Below are 22,230 nucleotides of genomic sequence, written 5' to 3' on the forward strand. Positions count from 1 at the left end.
GAAAATAAGCATCACATTAAATTTCAACATTTCAGGAAGCTGGAAAGAGAGAAGGGGGGGGGGGAAGAGGCAGCCTTGCTTCCTTGCTCATCGTACTCCATAAAATATCCATCCAATAGGTTGTATGCACTATGGCATATAACACAACACAAAAAATTCATACAGGCATTAACATATCTATCATATTCCAATCAGTTTAAGTGCTGCTAGAAACATTACCAAGACCACAAATTCAGAGAACAGAACAGGAAAAAAATGGTCTCATAGCTCTTGATTCAGATTAGAATTTAGTGTACTTAATCTGTTATGCACAATAATTGTAGACAACACAGTGAACTAGCTTTCCACTGCTGGAGACTGGAAACTGAGTTTTGCCACCTTTAACTTTTACTGCATTTTAGATGACATGGCTAAGTTTGATTTCTAGAGAACAAAACAGCAGCAATGCAAAGCAACACAGTACCGACACAGACCTTAAGCACTGGAGTGCAATAAGATAAAGCAAACAAACCAAACTTACCAGACTTCAACTGCAAAGCAGTTGGTGGAGATAAGCATTAAAAAAAAGCTGAGAGCACTTGATGGAGCCCCAACAACTAAACTTACTTGGCCAAATAAGTTATCCAAATATCATTCTAAATCACAAGTGTTACCTACAGTTGACTACAAAGCAAGTTACTCTTTATAAACAATTTAATTCCCATGAAAGTCAGTGTTTTGCTCATTTCTTCCAACTTAGTTTTTCATTGATGAACACCCAGGTTATATAACCCACAATCAGGGATTAACCAACTAACTTTTAGAGGATCTATGGTGTAAGCAAGTTATTTTCAACATTACAAAATGCTCCTGACATCAACAGCAAGATGTACCATGACAAGCAAAACAGTGCTAATCCCCTACAAAAGTCTAAGGATTCGGGGGTAGAGGGGGAGGTGGGAAAAGTCTTATTTCCAATTACACTCACATTTCCAATCAGCTTGAACACTTGGTCGCCATGAACATTATAGACAGTCACAATGGTGTTGAGCGCAGCATTGCGCACGGTGTTGTCCCTATCGCCAATATGAGTTGCCATTTCTTTTAAGGCTTTCCCTGGAGTTGGCTGGCATACATTCATGCCATATGATTCAACCAGACATCCAAGCTCTTCCAGGCATTCTGAAGGAAGAAAATGACACGTGCACATTCAAGTTTAAAGCTGCTGGGAAGAGAGCCCTCCCCATTTCTGTGTTGCTTGCACAACTTGAACATTCATTGTAAAGAAGTATCAATCACAATGCTGATGATGGATATACTCCAGGTGATTTATGGGATGAATAGTAAACTAAAGGTTCAGACTACTTCACACAGATAGCATCTAAAAGCTGTCAGTCATCCCTATACTCTTCAAATATTTCCCATTACCATATATGAGCAATGTTACAGTTAACTTCACATCTAGGTAATTTAGACAGTTGTAAGCTTGCAATGCTATATTATGTATATAATTTAACTTTCTGGTTATATCAGGATAAGATGTTTCAAAGGTGACTAGGTGTTTGAAACACCATACCACAAATAATTTCTATAATCAAGTTGAGACAGATGTACAGTGTAGAGACGTTTCTTTCCAAAGTCTTGATCAGATTAACTGATTCCCTTAGTCACTTGGACAATAGTATTGTCACTGTTCTCCCCAGTTCTGTTTCACTAAGACAACAAGCCTACTCAAGGAAGACTCATAATCTTATTGCTGATAGCAATTTAACAGATTGCTCATCTTCAGAAGGTACAAAGACACCAAAAATAAAAAGCAAGATGATACTACTTTAAAATCCGATCCTTTAAACACCTACAAGCATTTGCATAAAATGCTATACATAGGCAAATCTCACATTCGACCGAATGTTATTATGCTGGGTTTTTCAAGATGCAAACCAAAACAATTTCAAGTACTTTGCAATTGCCCAGTTCATCACGCCATTTCCCACCTGCACGCTGTTTTGAGTTTTTGGATTTTGTTCCCTCCATGATGAAAGTGAACATCTTGCTGGCTGGATAGATGAGACACATCCTGTTAAGAATGGCACGTACATCCTTGCGGATGACATCTTTCGGTTCTCCTACCTAGGGGAAAAGTCAAAAAAAAAAAGAGGGGAAGAAATACAGAATATTTTAAACAGAGTCACGATACTGTCGATTAGTCTAAAAAATGTTAGGAAAGTCAGAATTATTCTCAATGCAAAAATCCTTTTTGGTAAAAGACTTTTAAAGGCAAATATGCAATATAGAATCATAGGATCATTTAGGTTGGAAGACACCCTTAAGATTGAGTCCAAGCATTAACCTAACACTACCAAGTCCACCACTAACCATGTCTCTAAGTGCCACTTCTACACGTCTTTTAAATATCTCCAGGGATCGTGACTCAACCACTTCCCTGAGCAGCCTGTTCCAATGCTTGACAACCTTTCAGTGAAGTAATTGTTCCTAATACCCAATCTAAACCTCCCTTGGCGCAACTTGAGGCCATTTCCTCTCGTCCTATCGCTTGTTACTTGGGAGAAGAGACCGACCCCCACCTCGCTATAACCTCCTTTCAGGTAGTTGTAGAGCGCGATGAGGTCTCCCCTCAGCCTCCTCTTCTCCAGGCTAAACAACCCCAGTTCCCTCAGCCGCTCCTCATCAGACTTGTGCTCCAGGCCCTTCACCAGCTTCGTTGCCCTTCTCTGGACACACTCCAGCACCTCCATGTCCTTCTTGTAGTGAGGGGCCCAAAACTGAACACAGGATTTGAGGTGCGGCCTCACCACGGCCGAGTACAGGGGCACAATCACCTCCCTGCTCCTGCTGGCCACGCTATTTCTGATACAGGCCAGGATGCCGTTGGCCTTCTTGGCCACCTGAGCACACTGCTGGGTCATGTTCAGCCGGCTGTCGACCAGCACCCCCAGGTCCTTTTCCTCCGGGCAGCTTTCCAGCCACTCTTCCCCAAGCCTGTAGCGTTGCCTGGGGTTGTTGTGGCCGAAGTGCAGGACCCGGCACTTGGCCTTGTTGAACCTCATACAGTTGGGCTTGGCCCATCGATCCAGCCTGTCCAGGTCCCTCTGTAGAACCTTCCTACCCTCAAGCAAACGCACACTCCCACTCAACTTGGTGTCGTCTGCAGACTTACTGAAGGTGCACTCGATCCCCTCATCCAGATCATTGATGAAGATATTGAACAGAACTGGCCCCAATACTGAGCCCTGCGGAACACCGCTCGTGACCGGCTGCCAACTGGATTTAACACCATTCACAATATATTTGGAATGAACATATTAGAGTGTTTGATGGTATCCCACTATATTCCTCATGAAAAATAAGGTTAGTTTCTGTACAATGAACAGTACCTTTAGGATAAGATATGGAATGAAAGAGGATGCTTCATTTTCAGTAAGGTGATACTCTTCTTGACTAAGCAAATTGAAAAGCAATTTAAGGTATTCAAGTGCTTTCATCAAAACACTTGTGTTGGTATCAAAGAACCGCAGGGTAAGCCATTTTAAGATCAGATCCAGGCAGCTGATGACTCCATCTTTTTCACTCTCCAAGTGCTTGAAGGGAAAAAAAAAAAACAAAAACAACTAGGTTGCGCAAAATGAAACACACTGTTCAAGAAAAAAAACAGAGAATAAGGAAAAGCTATGCCTGATAAGACGGTCTACTTTTATTGATTGATTCCTAGAATCGTAAGTACTCACTTTTAACTTACACAGATTTCTGAAATCCTAGGAGAAGTCTCCAGTGAGGAAATTTTCTCTTCTCCCAAGAAACAATATTAATACCAACTTCATAATTCCTCTGAAAATTATTTCTATACATGTTAAGGTTTCAATCACAGAATGATGACCCCTGGCTCCTCAGAGAATTCCTATTTGATTTTAATTCAAGCAGAATCTTTCATAGCAGAGAATAATTCTATACAATTCATCTATTACCACAGATGCAAACTCACCTCAATCATAACAGCCAGTGCTTTGTTGTGGTGCTGAAAGTCTGCATGAAACATCTCATCCTGTAGCCATTTGGCCACACAACTGGACATCTGAGTTTTTAGCTGCTCAATATATTCATCACGGGGAGTAGTGAAATTCCACTTTAACACCTGTAAAAGGCAGCATTTGGAACTCAAAGCAAGCAATATCTTTTCTTCCTGAAAGAACTGCATCCCTTTTAATTCTGCTTTAGAATCTGTTTTCAAAGTCTTCTCATTATCAACAAGGAATGGGAAAAATTCAGTGGTGTTTGCTCACCTTGGCTTACATGAAAAATTTTCCTCTATGTGGAGTGGTTATCTTTAGGCCATTATCTTAATTATTATCACTTAATTAAAGTGGTTGTTTTTAAGCTATAGATAGGCCTATTTACTAGCAAGTTACAAGTAACATGCATGTTTAAAGTAACAGAATTCCCCTACAAAAGACAAGCTTGAGAAGCGGGGCTGTTCAAAATAAGTATATTAAAACATTTACAATCTATACTAGAACTCTGAAATTAGTCAACTGTTTTCAGGTAAAAACTTGATGATACTTCACAACTGAAGACCATCTCTTGGAAGTTGTAAAAAGACCTTTGGCTTTTATGAGAGCGTATAAATGCACAAAATTTGGAAATCAGAAGAGAAACACCACAGTAAACCAGATACTGGCCTGTGAAAGTCAACTGAAGAACTAGATAATCAATCCAAGGGATGGACAGAGACTAGCACTTTCATGCCATAGCATGTTCAATTCTAAATTAAAAACCAAAAGAATGGGTTAAAATTACACTCCTTCAAAACTTGTGAATACATTCAGATTTTTCTCACCTTCAGACCTTTCTCATCTTTCATCCTCTGTTCTTTCCCATTTGGGACTATGATAAAAATAGGACCCGATTTATCATCATCTTCCTTCAAATTAGGCTTGCTTAGCACTTTCTTCCCCTGTACACCCTGAAAAAAAGCAAGGTATTAACAGGCAACACAAGACATACATACACCTCAGTCCCAGCAACTACAAGCATTAGATACCAGCCAATCTCATGCTGCCTATGTGTACAAAAGCCAGAGAGAAGCTGGAAAGAATAACGTTGATTAGGATTTTAAAAGTATGTGCTCTGCTGCTGTGGAAGCAATACCCATGACAGTGTGTGCAGTAGTACCCTGTGAAATATGACACATCACTCTCAACCAGTGCGCTAGTCACCCACACGCATCCCTAAAACCCAACGTGGTACCTGTTTGATAGATTTGTTCTTTGTCAGACCGATACTGCCTTTGCTGAGGCTTGTATTAGCTTTGGACAGGCTGGTATTGCCCTTGGACATACCGCTATTAACATCTGACTGCTGTAAATAAGCCACAGAAAAGGCTTTGTTGTGAGACAGCTATTTACTTTTAAGAGTTACCACTCCAAACCTTTTAATGCGTTCACAGCAAAGGCATTAACTCTAGCATCAGAGTTTTGACAGAAGAATACATCGACTTAGGCAAATCTACAACATCCTTCAAGGTTTGTTCCGTTCATTCCTGCCATGAATCTGGACCTACATCAAATGTTCTTGTTACAGCACTACTTTAGACAATGGAAGCAATGGGACTGTGGAATAATTTGGGGTTTTTTTAGTTACACACACAGGACAAACTTTAAAGTTAATAGCAAAAAAAATGCTGTAATACAAAACAGTTGAGATTATTATTATGCATTTAAGCATCTTCCTTCCCTTTTTGCACTTGTGATTGAGAACATTTTACCCTTCATGCAGTAAAGGCGAGATCAATTTCTTTTGATACATGGGTTCAAAATTACAGTTCAAAGTATAACATTGGAACTGCAATGGTAAGAATGAATTCTCAACAGCATGAAATCAAGGAGGCCAAGCAGATTTAGAACATAGACTGAGCTGCTCACAAGACTGCATTTTTGACAACACAGACTTTAAGAATGAAATAGGTAATGACAAAAGTAGTGATTAAGTAAATGATATGGGAGCACCTGCCATTTCAGAACTCAGACAAGCATAAAGATTCTCAGTAAAAGCAGTCCCTAGCAAGGGCTACGTTCTTCTACCTACATTAGCGAACTACAGCTATTAACTTCATAGAACTGATCTTATACAAAATGAAAACAACATACCTTAGCTTTAGAGGAGGCTCCTCCTGCTTTGGCTTTTTTGGGATCAGGCTTGGATTCCATGGTATTGGACCCCAAATCTTCAGCAAGTGCTGGAGAAACAATAGACCATTTCAAACTACCAACAAACCCATTTTAGGTCAGCACAGTTTTCCATTCTTAGGAAGGAAGAAAAACTGTTCATGCATACAATACGCTTATCAAACAGAGGTCTGAGGATTTTAGACCCATAAAAAAAGTTCCTTAAATTCCATGTTAGCATACAAAGTTTTCACAATTAAGATCATAACACGTTCGCAAATTTGTCATTGTCAAAACAATGCACACACACATCTACTGTGCAGGCTAATGTCTACAGCTGTAGCTGCACCCAGTTTCAGCAGGCAAGCTAGCCCCAGAAGAGAGATAACGCAGGACTGTTTCTTCAAATCACCTGTCCCCTAATCCTGTTACCCTTTCTTTTGTATTGTGTCAGCACAAGCATTCCGGTAGCCCCACAGTGAGCTATGCTGAGGAAACAGTCCAGGTAAAAATTAATGTGAAAACATTTAAAAAAAAAAGTTAGGTTACAAATCAGATTAAATCAGATTAGTGTTACCAAAAAAAAACCCCTCTAGTCCATGGGTTTTAGCTTCAATAGCAAGTAGATATTTCCAAAGAGCAGCTGACAGATGGTTGTGTGGAAAGGAAAAACCCTCCTACATTGGAAGTTGACTCAACTGCAAGTAAGACCAGAACTGCAGACAGAACTCACTAGGTAACACAGCTATCTGTAACCCTAACTATGCTGAATTCCTCTCCTCCTGCTAAGTATGTTTCTTCCTCTAGCATGTCAAAAAGCTTCAAAACCCACCCTTTTCTCAGTCATTTCCCAGAATGTAAGAGAGATTACCTGATGCAGGTTGGAATTTGGCCAGAGCTGCTCCCCCTACCACTCTGGAAGATGCTTTAGCAGGAGGAGCTGGTTTGGCTGGCATGTTGGCTTTGGCTTTCTCAAGCATGGCCAGTACCTGGTCTTTGGAAGTTGGCTGGAGAACAGAAGGGGGAAAAAAGAAGTGATAAATTTGGAAAGATTAGTGATACTGATTACTAATACATGCCACAGACAAGGAAAATGACAGTAGTTTGAAACAAGCTATTCTCTGTTTAGCATCTTCCAGGACACTTATCTTAAAACATCAATGTTTTCAGGTATTTCTGTTCTGAGATAGAACACCTTTCCATTAAGTTTCTTCTGCAAGACCTATGGGAAACATGTGAACCAGCAATCTGTTCTAGGCGAGCGGTCCTATGACATTAATGGAGTGCCCTAACAGTGATTCAGCACTCAAGGGTCCGTAAGATACACCAAATTGCTAGAAGCCACCTTAAAGCATTTGTTCAAAGGCATACAGTTGGACAGTAACTGGTATGGAAGCTATCTGCAGGTAGATTTTTTTCAGAAGAAAAGCAGATTGAATAAATGTCAAGCTCCTGAAGTGATAAACTTGTGGTGGCAGTAGTCTTTCTGAAGTAGAGAAAGCTAACTCACAGCCTCCTGATACTATTTTCAGCCCCCCTGAAAATATTCAATGCAGACAAGCTTACATGACTCAAGACAGCATATCATGAGATTGTGAATGTGACTTGTTAATATCCACTCATTCAAGGTCACATTATCTAATCTTAGTGACAGAAATACCTTCAGCTTGCCAGTGGCTTTTGCCATCTTCTCAAAGCCAAGATGCATCATAAAGAATGGCAGGGCATCCTGGGCCTTTTTACGCACATCCCCATTTCGATCTTCAAGGCAGGAGTACAGGTGAGGCACGCACAAGAGTAGATCAGAAGGAACCGAACGGAGGGTAGGCAACTTCTCAGCCAACCAACCAAGAAGCTGAAAGAAAGTTTTAAAATAAAAGTTTTTGAAGAAGCGCTCGCAGTGCTCTGTCAGGCCCCACATACCTCTATGTAAATAGGAAAAAAACCCACCCCAAACTTTGTTCAGACAAATATTCTTAACCAACATCAACTTACATGTCAGCAATTAAAAAAAAATTTTAAATTAAGTACAGTATGTTAATATGCAGCTATCTTAAAACTTGGAGCCTGGTCTCTTAAGACTGCACAGGCTGTTTCTTCCTTTTGAAAGCAACATCAGAATTTCAGCTGCACTTTATCAGCCTCAGACATATTAATGCCTCCACTTCAGTTCTAGTCTTCATTACCATGTGGTTAATTTGAGGGAAAACACACTAGCTCTTGAAATGCTGATCAAAACAAACATTTCTGAATGACAGCTATCATGCAGGAAGAAAGCTCGTTATTAACCTTTTTGAGGTTTAACAATTTTATGTCAGTATGAAGACACAGCTACTTGTTTACTCATATAATGGTAGCATTGTGTCATTTCAGTCTGCATAGATAAACATAGTCCATAGCAAGTAAGGTTATTTTGATTAGACACACATAAGGAGAAGTTTACTTAACAGAAGCCTACCTCTTGTCTCAGGAAAGGATTTTCTTTTTTGAGCTCCTCAGACAGGTCTTCCCCTTCCAACCACTCTTTCATGCCAGTTTGTTCAGCCCAGGCGTTCACAGTTGCTAGTGCAGCAGCACGAACGTTATTCTGTAGCAAGAACAAGATTTAAGAAGAATAATCCTAAAGAGGGGTCAGAAGATTACAACAGAAGAGGCAATAGATTCATCCTTCCCATGAAAGGAAAAAGCTTCTACATCACAGGCTTTCAAATCTCTATTTCTATTCACTGCTTGAGAAGTCTAAGATTCAGAAGAATTTCGTTTTAGTGATGGTATCAGTTGCAGAAATCACTGAATCAGACACTATACTTATCTACCATCATTTTTAAAAAATAAGTTTAATAAAGAGGGACAAAGGGTATCTTTAAAAGCACTTTGTACTTGCTACCATTCATTGATGAGAATTTTGGGAGTCTCCTAACTCTCAAACAAGCTAAAGAATGAGGTTAGTGATTTATGTAATGCTTAAAATAGACTTAGCACATTCATAAATCAAGGTAAGTGGGTTATGGAGCCTGTTATTAGGGCACTCTTATTTAGGACACACATGAGCAGAAGTCAAGTCAGGAACAGGGGAGCCCTCTAATTCCTTCCAATTTCCATCTTTAGTGTTTTTTTCCAAGCAAAATTTAGAACAGCTCCCTTTTTCGAAGCAGCTGTGTGAAGTTAGAAGTCAGATGGAATACTTAACAACCATGGTTCTTCAAAACATTATCAGTATAGACATGACTCCATACATGAGACTCTTTCCTGTAGGCTGAATTTCTGAGGCAAGCTGATAATGTAAGACTCATTTAGCTTTAGTATGAATCAATTTTAAATGCAAAGGTTACATCCAGGCATGTATCTAAACAAGAAGTGAGTATTCCTGCAAATAACTTGTCCCATCTATAACCTCATTGAGGAAAAGAAACAAATCATGTGCTGCAGATAAACAGATGCTCATCAGCTTCTCTGACGAGGCCTTGGTTCCCATCACCCAAACTTAATTTGTCTTCACTCATGCTACAAGCTGTTGATTTTCCTCAACTATTCAGTGGGTCCACTATCAACATTTCAAAGTAGGGCCCCAAAAGGATCCTCCTCACCTTCAAAAACTCTAGCAATTGGATAAACTGGATAAATCTTGCAGTACATCAAAAAAAGTTACTGCTGTAACAATGTTTGAATGAGTATACAATCCTCTGTCAGCATTATAGTGCTTACAACTAACACTGGTATTATGCATTTTAGTAACAGTACAAGTTAATCACAGTTGGCCTTATCCTTAATCCATGTACTTGGAACTGAAGGGAGCTTGCTGTTTCCTCAAGATAATTGGTGAATAAAAGAAGAATCCAACTTAACCATGTAAAATTTCAGTTCTTTAAGACTCTTAATGAGAAAACAATTTGAACTAAGAATTTTTATCGAGATCTAGGACCAGTCCTAGTCCTTCCATTGCTTGGGACAGGTAGATCCAATTTCTGCTCTTTTTGCTACTCACATTCAGAGCGATAATTGCCTGTGACTTCTGGCACAAGACATTGGCATCTTCCCAAGCCTCCTTCCCCCATTGCTTCAAATAGCTCCTTCCCATGGTCCTAGCTTTGATTTTGACACAGCATCTTGACAAGCTCGACACTGACATTATACAAGCTTCAGCGTCAGTTGTGAGTGTCCTGTTTCTACCTACAGTTCAAAGGTCTCCTACGCAGTGACACAAAGATAACGTACACTGGAATCCACCACTGATACGCTAAAAGAACAGAAGTTCTACAAGCAACTTTACCAAGCAAACCTGATCAGGGTCTAACGTAGTATATATTTCAGCATTAGAAGTATGCATACAGTCGCCACATTTCATTTAAAAGCTGAATTATAACACTGACTGAGTTTATTTACAAGCAGGAGAATACATATCAGGCAAAATATATATTCAGAATCGAATATATTCAGCAACGAATCACACATTCATATTTGGATAATAAGTTGTCATTTAGGCAAGAACCTTTCAAAAAAATTTGTAAGCTTCCAAAGAAGTTTTAATTACCATCCACCTCTCAAAAGCAAGTCCAAACAGCAATAGTTACAGCTCATATAATGAGCGGCAAAGAGGAAAGAGATCTTGATGAGTGTCCTACCTTACTGTCTCCTAGGACTGTAATGACAGGAATGCCCAAATTTTTCACATGCTGTTTGATATTGGGGCCCATCGCTGTTGCTAGTTGCTGAAGAATGCTCAGTGTTTGTTGCACCTGCACATAAACAAAAAGGCTTTGAATAAAATACTGTTACAACCATGTGCGCAAAACTCCAAGTCATACGGGGAAAAGTAACACTGCTGTACATCTAGGCTTTTACTTTAGAATGCCTGCTCTATGATATCTATTCCAGACTTCAAATTCATCATACAGATAGATAAAAATTATTTCTATATGCTGAGTAAATTAAAGTTCAACTAAAAATATTTTCAAACAAGGGACACCTCACTTTTGTCACAAGCAGAGCAATTATTCAAACTTCATTTTTGGGTTTTGTTTGTTTGTTTGTTTGTGGTTTTTTTTTTCTTTGCTTACATTACATTCAGAGTAGAGACAGATTTTCCCTTTTTTGAAGGCTTTTTTTTTTTTAAATACAAAGCAAAGACAAAGGCAAGTGTTTATAAAAATAGGCAAATATATGATCAGTTCACAAATACATGATCAGTTCACAAATACAGTTCACTGTTTTCCAACTGTTAATTTCATGACGTTGTAACAGACTGAGTAATAAGCAAGGTTCAGAAATCATAGTTTGTTCTAAGCTGGAAACAGCTGAAACAGGATTTGAATAACATACCAAGATTTTATTGGAGTCATTGAGACGACTCTTCAAAGCAGCCGGAAGTTCTCCTATGTTTGGCTGTATGAACTTAGCATCATTTATTATGCTTGTCACTTCATCTAGACCTTCCTTTCTGATCTTCCAGTTTTTGTCCCCAATCTTAGACACTAGTTCAGCTGTGATCTTATCACTGTAAGAGAAAAAAAAGATAAAAAGCCCATTTTCTTCATTATGTGTCTTTTAGTATATGGTGCTTTAACACCACAGACCTCTGCTTAGAAAGTGTTTATAAACACAAAGTTTTGAATTGCAGTGGAAGTATGTCTTCAGGTTGTAGAATCCAAACCTACCCAATATCTGTTCTTGGCAAGAGATCCACAACATCATTCCCGACATCCTCTTGTTCCTCCTCCTCACCATCATCCCCACCTCCCCCACTGTGCCTGGAAATGCCACGAGTTGGGGCTGGTGCCGTCTGCCCTTGCATCTGCAAGCAACACAAAAATCAGAAACAGCTATTTTTACAGTTTTTCATTTGACATTAAAAATAAAAACACTTGCATGATATATGTGCTGTCTCAGGGCGACAGACTTCTAAAACATGATGCTATTCAAACAAAACCAGAAACTTTTGAAGTTCATCATGAAAAAAGTAACTATTGACATAGCTAGATATAATGAGTTTGCAGCTCCTTTGGTGAGCTGTCTTAAAAAATCCGGTTCACTTACAAAAACACACAGGTTTTACCAGAGATTCCAGCTACTGAAGTTTCCAAGTAGTTTTAATGATACTTGGTAGTAAGAGAGCTACACTTCATACCTTTTCAAATTCTGCATCTATCTGGGAGAGAAGGGCTGGCTTCTCATCCTCAAAAAACATTCGCAAAGGAGGTCCCACATAAAGATACATGACTCCCAGCAAGGTAATGGCAGAAGTCCTTACAGCCTGCCAGAAAGAGGATAAAAGCACTCAGTCTTCAAATTAAGGATTGATAATAATTCAGGATTAAAATACTAAATTTACTCACTGGGTTAGTTGCAGCAAGAGCTGTCTTCACGTTACTGATGAAAGCTTTGACATTCAGTCTGTGGGAAGAAAGTATCCCCCATAAGTAAAACACAACACAGGAAGCACCAACAAGAAACAGAATCATCACAATATGCTAAAGAAAAAAAAAAATGCGCTGAGAACAGATTCATACAACTAACTTACAAGCAGAAGACATTTGCAGTTATAAAAGAATATCACAGGTACAGATTAGATGGTAGCTATTTAAATAACTACTGAAAGAGATCAGTTTAGGGAATAGCCTACTACAAGAATCAATACAGTAAGCATAAGATAATTTATATCGAAGACTGCTATTATTACAGCTGGAAAGTTTCTTAAACTACATCACCCATATGATTGCTAGGATTGAAATCCTGAGGGATGAGTCCAGAATCATTTTAAGCACCTGAAACATGGCTACGTAATAAAAGTGAGGGTTGTTTTTTTTTTTTTGTTAGAATGTCCCAGGATCTTCCAGAAAAAGGCACAAATTTCAAAAAGAAATTTACAGGAGGAAGAAAAGAAGGTTTAGATTACTGAATCTTCTGTACCACCACTGAATTCAATAGACGAGAAAACAGGCAATCACAGAAACTTCCTTTGCACAGCCTCAAACGCTGCTGTTCTAGTATCATATCTACACATAGATTACCCTGCTGGAAATACATACTTTTTGAGGAATTTACTGAAGAAGGGAGTTTATTTTCCAGACTTAATCAATGTTACTATCCATTTAATAGCTGTGAAACAACTTGGACAGGCATAGTAACTGCCCAAGTAGTCAAATAAGTTAATATTTGAAGTCTTTACTTCTTAGAAATTTTGTTCTCAGAAGTAAACTCTATTACATATGCTTGACCACATTCAGTTAAGAGACTGGTGATTAAAAATTAAGGAATGCTATCCCTGGTTCTGATGAAGAATCCATTTCTTACCCTCACAGCGCCAGATGCCATAATGGCTATTTTGTTGGCTAAAACTTCATCCTGTTATCAGCCTCAAAATCTCTCCCAAGGAGAGCAATAAGCATGCTGGTATGTACTCTTCTGTAGGCTGTCAAGTTTTGCTTTCTTCAACTATAAAATACAATGATCCACCTGGGTGCAGGTGTATCCAAGTAGAACGGGAATAACAGACATGCAATACCACAGCTCTTCGCCCAGCCCACTCCTATAGTATACAAAGTTTAAGAAAAATGCTCTTCAGAGAAGGCAGAGTGATGAAAAAAGCAACTAGACGATTACTAATGTCAGCTACTTTCATTTACACATTTAGAGCTAGAAGAGCACCTGACAGAACTAGCATCAGAGTTTAAGGAATAAGAGTTCAGATGCACTTGCAGCCACTCTCTTCAGACCAATCTGACAGAGAACAACAGATTCTTAGTCCTAGATTAGAAACATTTTCATTCAAGTTTCACTTAGCAATTTATTTAAAAAACATACCCAGAAAAGCCAAACTCTTTAATTGCATTTGAAAGCCAGTTCAAAGTTTCTGACTGGTTTTTAGGATTCTTTTGAGAGAAAGCCATAGCCACAACCTGGAACAGAAGAGAGTTAAGAGTAAATTTTCACTGGCAAACCAGGTGACAAAGCACTGTAATAAAGGAGTGAAGACACCAGCAAAAAACACAGGGCATTGCAAGGAAACAGAAACAGCCGGGGTAACGTAGGAGGAAAAATTTGTTGTGTCATTGTAGCAGAATACAATTGCAACTGAAGTGAACCAGAAGTTCCTGAAGCACTTAAAGGCAGCCAGAGATACCTTTATTATGGATGTGTACCTGCTTTGGCAGTATTTCAGCAAAATACTGACTTACTACTCGTTATTTCCTCTTTTGGAGGAACTTGTATTTAACTTCTGCCTTAGGAGGTATCTTGAGAGCAAACAAATCATTTTCAGGCAACAGAGAAAAATGAAAGATTTAGGATTTACTCCTCAGACTGAAAGAACACGCCACATAATATTACTGATTTTATTTACTGGAAGAATACCTTTGCTGCTCACTCACCTGCTCAGCAGTCCATGGCAACTGACACGCCTCTGCTATCGCTGTCATGGCTTCTTTTGCATTACTCCCACATTTCACATCACCAACCTTGTCTACAAGACCATCCAGCACAACCTGTGCTGAAGTTTTGGAGAAGTTTCCTTTCTGTGCAATCAATGCAACTATATGCAGTTTCATCTGCATCACCTGGAACATCCACAACAGCAAGGAAGTTACTCATGTCTTCATGTATTTTAGACCAAATTTTTTATTCTATATATTTATAGATATATTAAAAAAAAAATATATATGTATTTGTGGGTAAACTCAAATGTATACATAAAATATGTATTTCTGTGTACACACACATAAATGTATATATACATTTGAATATAAAAGTGTTTGTGTACACAAATACATATTTTATATATACACACACTTGTGTATATATATGGTTTTGTGTGATTATACACACAAATTCTGTGTATACACACAAATACGTATTTTTATATCTATATGTATATATACATACACAATCAATAATACTGGGCAGCCGCTATCTACTTTTAGAACTTATGTATACACACATACATACGCATATCCGCACACATGTATACACATGCATATACATCTAGATATCTTCAAATGTGGCCTCCAAGTCTCGTCAGCAGAAATAAAATCTAATTGCAGAGTTTATATTCTCATTACTAGAGATACAACTGTGGTCATGGTGCTAGGACTGTCATCAATAACATATATACAGCCTTTTAGTTGGAAACACAGCTTACACTAAGTAACAAAAATGGACTGTTAGTGACTGAAGGATAATATATTACCTGAAAATTTGTTTCCTTCCAACCCGGTTTCTTGGCCAGCATTCTTACTAGAGCTTGGCAAGGCATTTCATTTCTCTCCATAAGCTCAACAGCCTAAAGAATAAAAGTTAAGTTAACCAGTGGGTCACAAGTGATACAAAACCCAAAACACAAACAGAAGTTACCTCAACTGTCCTGTAAGTATTTTCTTAATACTGAACTAAGTTGCAGAAATTCTCAGCATAAGAGTTTACCTGAAGAGCCTTACTACAAGACCCACTTTTACAAGGAGCCCATTTTACAGGTACTGAGCCAACATTTAAACTACAGCATTCACATTGCTACACTTTGTATGTTCTTTAACAAGTGTCCTTACAACCACTATTGGCCATTCCAGCCCTGGGAATTTAACACTTAACTAAAAAAAAAAAAAAAAACAAACAAAAAACCACCACACACTCCCAAGCTGCCTTTTTTTTTTTTTAAAAAAAAAAAAGATGAACTATACTGTGCTCCTTTCACATTTGAATGCTCACTACACAGCAGAGATTAAGCCTGAATGTAAACTAAATTATTGGTTTTACTTGTTGTTAGGCTTATCCATTCCACTGAAACTGTAACATCTTTACATTTGAGTAAAGCTGGCTTCTGCAGCAGCATTTCAGTGCAGCCAGTCACCGTTTTGTAATTTGTTAGTCACCTTTTCCACTAAAACATTAAAACTCAGTCACAACTGTAATGGTGTAGCGGTATAAACTATTCGTAATCTACAGCTGAGGCCTTTTTGAATGTGAATTCTCAAAGGTCTTACGATGGATACCATGGGAAGAAAGCCACGCTTCACATTTGAGTGACACATGATGCTTTTTTTATTTGTGAGTACACGAAGAGCTCGCCACCAGTTGTGAAGACTGCTGGTATTGTATAAGGCTTCAAACATCAACTGTTTGCCAACTGAAATTTTAGTATTATAATCAATTGCTGCCTAACATGCAATCAGCAGGGACTTATTTGCAACTGGTTTTGCCCAGTCATTGCAAAACTTTTTGTTTAAATGCAATTATCTTTGAGACTAAGCTTTAGAATTATTTAGTGTTTTAGCAAAACCTCTATGCATCCTCAATCCACATACAAATATTTTTGACGAAAGCATAACTATCTACATTAAACTAAAAGACTTACTCCACTATTATTGTGGAATAAGAGCCAATTTAAACCATATAAGCCATTTCTTCTGTGCAAGTATTGTTTAATCTATCTGAAGTGCTGACATATGATTACTACTGGTATGTCTTTTAAAAGAGTTACCAGGCCTAAAAAGCTGAAGAAATTATTGCTTTCTTTCTCTTTCCCCACCTGCCTCTCTTCTTATCAACTACTACAAACTTACCTTCTGAAACTCCTCCATGCAGGCAAGCCTCTCTTTCCAGTTACCACTGTCCAACTGCTGGATACAAGAAGCTGGAAGGACAGCAGCAGCTTTCTCTTCACATACTTCTATCTGCAGACAGATCAGGACAAGGTTAACACCCCGCTGCATCCCTTCGGAGCGGGGCAGCAGCCTTAAAGACAGGTAATGTACTGGAATGACCCTTGCACTGTGGTGCATTTACAAAATATGAAGAGTTTGCTGTTGCAGGTTGAAAGACTTTGTATGGATTATAGTTTAGGGGCCTTATGAATTTAGGAAGCTGCTAAATTGTACTGCGACAGAAAAGCAATTCCTGAAAAGTATGAGAAGTTGTGCAGACAGTCAAAAATAATCCTGAGTAGCCGCTATCTACTTAGATTTGTAAGATAATTTTGTATGACGTCTGAATAAACATTCACAGCAATGAATCGGTGGTTGATGAGGGTGGACAGGAAAAGACATATCTTCTGCATCCATTTTAGCAAAATGAAGAATTAAAGTTATTTAGTATATGAAAAATGATCAAAACTTCCCTTGTTTCACTTGTGTCTGTACCACCTTCAGGAAGCGTGTACTCATTTTCCACTGTATAACTAGCAATATAAACTGGATACACAATGGAAAGTATTCATTCTAAGCGACACTCTAAAGATAACTGACCGTCCAAAAAACTTGCAGATACATCTAGCAAAGCTTTAATAGCTTTTTGTTACTGTTTGACCTACAGATAGCCTAGCTTACCTGGTTCCCTACCAAGAACATAAATACATGCTCAATTAACACGCAGAATTCAATAATTTTCTTGAAGTGTAACTTAATATGAACAGCACGGAATAAACTTGCATTAGTTCGTTTAATTATTACTGCATTCCACTTCAGATTTCAGTGTAAATTCCAGAATACTGTATTCTCAGGCTTTTAATACCAGACACCTTCAGCAAATTATGCATCCTAAATTACATATAAAGTAGTCATATCGTTACTTTTTTCACCTGTTCCTAGTTCAGGGACAACATGATATATCCTATTATATTAGCATGATTTGTTGTTTACTGTCTTATATGGCCTGGTACCAACAACAGCCTGAAGAACAGGTGTATTTACAGAATATATCGAACATCCATTTTACCAGTTACTAATTCCATTTATTGAAATCTATTGCTTTCCCTTGTCCTAACAAAAAAAAACCAACCTCAGTGACAAATTCTGTAGTAGGTGAAGAACTGATTAACCAAAGCTACTTATAGAGAGGACTTCTTATTTCAGAGAGTATCAGAATACTCACCGAGAGCTCCGATTCAAATATTTCTTTAGTCTCGGGACCCTTCTTGCCTTTAGCCCCAGCACCTCCCATACCTGCAGCTGCAGCTGGTTTGCCTTTCTTGGGTGGGCCCCCAGACTAGAAAGGAAATGGACAAGTTAGCCAAGATCAAACAGGTCTCTAGTTCATCAGGTACCAAAAGAACGGCTGTTTTCCCACACTTCCACATTCTAATGTCAAAAAATACATATCTCTCTAGTACCATAACAGCTGCAGGCAAAGGAATAGTTTTCTGCTAAGCTTATTTAATTCATATGTTGCTTTCAGACTACCAGGTTTTATAAAACATGTACAGTAACAGGGACACACAAGACAATGAAAGATAAAAAGGGAAAGAATGTATGTTTTTGTGAAGGTTCAGGAAATAATGAATTCATCTATATATTCTCCTACGGATACTGATTAGATATTAAACTTGCGACTGGTGTCTCTTTTCCAGGCTACCAGAGTATCAATAGATTTTAAAAAATATGATCCATTCCACTATTCACTTCCAGGTTTCCCACCAGGAGAAATAAGTAGGGTATTACAAAGACCATCTATAGCGCTACTTGGGTCAATTTTTAAAATCCAAATAATCATTTTAAAGTAATACCGGCTAATGGTTCAAATTATTTATGGTAACAAACTAAAAACAACACTGAAGAGCATACTCAACATTTAAGAAGTAACCTTGCTAGTTATAAGAAGAGATGTTGACTTCAGCCAAATATTACTATGTCGCCACAGAGCACATGAATGTTACAACATTTGAGGCTTCTCTGAATGCCTCCAGCGGTCTATCACTATTTCAACATCAAAATCTGGTATTAAGACTTAAGTGACAAGACCGTTTCTATCATTAAAAACTGAGATTTCATCAAGTACATTCTCGCAAAGTCCCGGATTCTTTTGTTGTTGGGCTGACCTACTCCTACAGAAGGCCAGCGATTCCTCAGTGGAAGGAGATGTTCAGCAGGCCACCTTTGATCTTCAATAAGTAACAATTCGATGCAATCACAACTGTGATTGTCAGACAATCTCTTGGCAATCTCTCTTACCTTCACAGCAGGTGCTTTTTTCAGTGGTCCTGGTTTGCTTGCTGCATCTTTTGTTTCTTTATCTCCACCAGTCCCTGAAAGAGCAGGGGTCTTTCCAGTAATAGGCTTGCCTTCTTTTTTCTCAGCAGCTCCTCCTGTCTTTTTACCATAAACCAGTTCTACCTTCTCAGCACACTCTTTAATCTGACAAGCAGTTAAAAGAAACAAAAAAAAAAGGGAAAAAAGGAGGAAAAAAAGAAAAAAAAGCTATTTAGCTACCACAATTGGATGTACAGTGTCCCTTCAACAGCAGTGCCTCAAATTTGACTACTCTGGGGAAAAACGTGAAAAGTTTAAGTTGTTTACTTCACAAAATTTGTGATCCTGTGTTCCTCACAGTAGTAATGTTAACCAGTCAATGGCATCAGCCATCACTGTATCGCTAGAATAATTTTCCTAGTTCAAAATGAAGTGCATTTATACACATAGAAAGCATTGACACCCTGCCCCCCCGATACTTATAGATGCTCTAAAGACTAATTCTTAGCACCTTAAATTATAAAATCATCATTCAGCTAAGAAACCTGTCAGCTTATGCAAAAGCATGAAAACTTTGTTGTTGGAAAGTAGGTCTTTAATATCAAATACTGTCTAGTAATATAGAATTAACCTATGTGGTTGTGACCTGAAACCCTCAACTTGTTTCAGATAACAGAGAAAGCGTTCAAAAACAAACAAACAAACCCCCACAACCAACCAACCACCACCAACAAAAAAAACAAACGAAACCTCGCAACCCGTATCACAGATAATAGAGCCTTGAAGCCAAACAGATACTTCACATAAGAATGAAAAGGTGCAACGTTAACATACTAATGCATTTTACGTGGTGGAAGTCAAAGAAGAGATGCTTGATAATCTAGCAAGAAATAAAGAGATTTTCAGACTCCCCGCAACATCAATAACTTTTAAGCAAAAAATAAATTTTAAAAAATCTGTGCTGAAAGTCATTAGCTAAAGCATCCTCTTTAGTCTTCTCTAGCCTAAGATGCATCTTAAATGGATACATGGAGCTTTTTTTTTTTAAAAACAACATTTATGATAACAAACTCACCCGATCAAGCTTTAGTTTGTCTACATCTGCCAGGAAAGGATTCACAGCTTTCTCTCCAGCCACTTTCAAGGCAGTGCCTAATGCTTCAAATCCAGCATCTCTTACTTCAGGAGCAGAATCATTGATATGCTGCAGAGAAAGAGAACTCGTATCATATGACCTGCAGCTCATATCTAAACAGATTCTTAAATCCACCTTCTGTATAAATCCCCTCCCCCTTTTTAAAATCTACATCTACTACAGAATAATCCTTAACATTCCACTGCAGAAAGAAAAAGATTGCTTTTCACTTCTGGTTTCCTATGTACTGACCAAGTCTACTGTTTCCCAGATACAGCCAGTTTCCCATCTTTGGATCTTTCACACAACAAGAAGAGGGTAAACATTCATGCTTTAATAGATACTGCAACACCGTGAAAGTTCACAAGGAGTTTGAAGTTCTGCAACCCTGTTCAAATCTCCATTTTTGAAGCCAGGGATATTTCCCCTAACAAGGAAAGGGCTATTTTGCAATGAGAAAAAAGTATATATCGTTATTGTTTACACTGAAAAATGCTTTAGTGTAACTGCAGTGTATGAATCAAGGATGGTTCTTTTATTCACGGTAAATGATATGTAGCATTCCAACAAAAGCTTGCTAGAGGTGTCTGCAAGAAGCAATTGGCACAGTGCCCAGAAGTTTAATAGTTGCCAATCACTGTCTTAATCTATTACAAACTTGGTGAGTCTTCAGTTTCAGAGAAGCTAAGAAAAAGGAGACTAAACTGACCCCATGACTGACAGTCATCTTCAAGTTTGAAATCAGTCAAAACTGACTCTGATGGCTACATAGCACACAAGAACTCTTTAGTCCTTGCACTACCAGAAGGGTCTTTCTCCCAAAACTATCCAATGCTTCACAACAACAGTGCTCGAGTCAATGCCAGAGAAGTACCAACTCCTCCTGCTTTACCTTGAGAAGTGCAGCACAGAAAGGTTTTAACAGGCTTTTTGGCAGCGTAGAAGGTGTGCAGTGACGGAAGCTTCTTGCAATGAAAAGGGATGTTTGTTGCTTAATTGTTGGGTTTTTGTTGTCCATCACTGCCAACACATCTTCACTTATGTTCTGCAATGTGGTCTACAGTGTTGGATAAAGAAGTCATTAGTTTCAGTAAAGTAAGAGAAAAGCAAATCAAAATTAGAGACCAGTTCTCAGACAATGGGAAAATTGTCACTCTTACTGTAAGAAAGATTGCATCGATGGCCTCCTGCAGCGCCTGCACTACCTGAGGCTTCTTCTCTTTAAATTTCTCCAGAATTGTTGGAACAACCTATGGAAAAGGGAAAAAGAAACAAACAAAAAAGTCAATCCACTCTTCACTAATATAACTGGAATGCCTGACAGTCTGCTTCCTGGTATTTTGCAGAGAAGCAAATAATGCAAACATTGCTGTTGCCCCCTCCAGGGGTACACAACAGCAGTATGAACTAGTTTATTCTAGCTGATCTCCAATATTAAATTCATTCCAGTCAATCTATTAACAAATAGATTTTTGAGCAATTTCACAGTAAAGCTGAACAAAAGGCAGATATACAAGTTCACATAATTACAGATGAATACTTGGCTCTACTTGTCTGGAACACAGAGCAATAAAATGGAAATTAAACAATTTCACAGCACAGAGTGCCGTGTTCTTGTACTATAAGAATCCAAGGTGGTATATAACCTGTCCTGCCTTTCCCGGCTTCCTGACAGCACTCAGCATGGCTCGTTAAGAAGTCCTCATTTGACCCACAGCTGATAAGACCATAATTCTAAAGCAACTTGATTCCTTCCTGGAGCAGTATTTTTCGGATCTATCACCTTGAAAAAGCTCACCTGACACTCAACTATTCCATACAGGAATTTCACAGCAATTTATACCCAATCTAGCTGCTCAGTAAGTCACTGCTGAGAAATAAAATTAAAAAATTACAGGGGAAAAAAAAAAAAAAAAAAAAAAATCAGCAATCTCATGTGCCAGTAATATGAGCAGCTCCGTTTAAGTATGGGCTCTGTAACAGTAGG

General features: G+C 38.4%; 1 protein-coding gene across 8 annotated transcripts in view; it reads right to left on the reverse strand.

Annotated features, from left to right (window-relative positions):
* Positions 1-22,230, reverse strand: part of CKAP5 (cytoskeleton associated protein 5) — a 54,872-nt gene that overhangs the window by 12,633 nt on the left and 20,009 nt on the right. For 4 of the 8 annotated variants that reach the window (XM_075152233.1, XM_075152226.1, XM_075152227.1 and 1 more), the window contains exons 10-33: positions 21,404-21,493; positions 21,136-21,300; positions 20,184-20,312; positions 19,091-19,273; positions 18,015-18,128; positions 16,709-16,819; positions 15,340-15,432; positions 14,525-14,710; positions 13,959-14,053; positions 12,491-12,548; positions 12,283-12,408; positions 11,813-11,949; positions 11,478-11,652; positions 10,781-10,894; positions 8,617-8,745; positions 7,819-8,013; positions 7,030-7,165; positions 6,141-6,229; positions 5,242-5,352; positions 4,832-4,957; positions 3,980-4,129; positions 3,375-3,578; positions 1,974-2,109; positions 968-1,161 (exon numbers count right to left, since the gene is read on the reverse strand). In XM_075152233.1, coding sequence (XP_075008334.1) covers positions 968-1,161; positions 1,974-2,109; positions 3,375-3,578; positions 3,980-4,129; positions 4,832-4,957; positions 5,242-5,352; positions 6,141-6,229; positions 7,030-7,165; positions 7,819-8,013; positions 8,617-8,745; positions 10,781-10,894; positions 11,478-11,652; positions 11,813-11,949; positions 12,283-12,408; positions 12,491-12,548; positions 13,959-14,053; positions 14,525-14,710; positions 15,340-15,432; positions 16,709-16,819; positions 18,015-18,128; positions 19,091-19,273; positions 20,184-20,312; positions 21,136-21,300; positions 21,404-21,493 — 3,246 coding nt within the window. The remainder of the gene's footprint in view (positions 1-967; positions 1,162-1,973; positions 2,110-3,374; positions 3,579-3,979; positions 4,130-4,831; positions 4,958-5,241; positions 5,353-6,140; positions 6,230-7,029; positions 7,166-7,818; positions 8,014-8,616; positions 8,746-10,780; positions 10,895-11,477; positions 11,653-11,812; positions 11,950-12,282; positions 12,409-12,490; positions 12,549-13,958; positions 14,054-14,524; positions 14,711-15,339; positions 15,433-16,708; positions 16,820-18,014; positions 18,129-19,090; positions 19,274-20,183; positions 20,313-21,135; positions 21,301-21,403; positions 21,494-22,230) is intronic. The other 4 variants (XM_075152229.1, XM_075152234.1, XM_075152230.1 and 1 more) reach the window with 1 other exon arrangement.

Source organism: Calonectris borealis, chromosome 5 (assembly GCF_964195595.1).
Source record: "Calonectris borealis chromosome 5, bCalBor7.hap1.2, whole genome shotgun sequence".
Classification (NCBI taxonomy): Eukaryota; Metazoa; Chordata; class Aves; order Procellariiformes; family Procellariidae; genus Calonectris; species Calonectris borealis.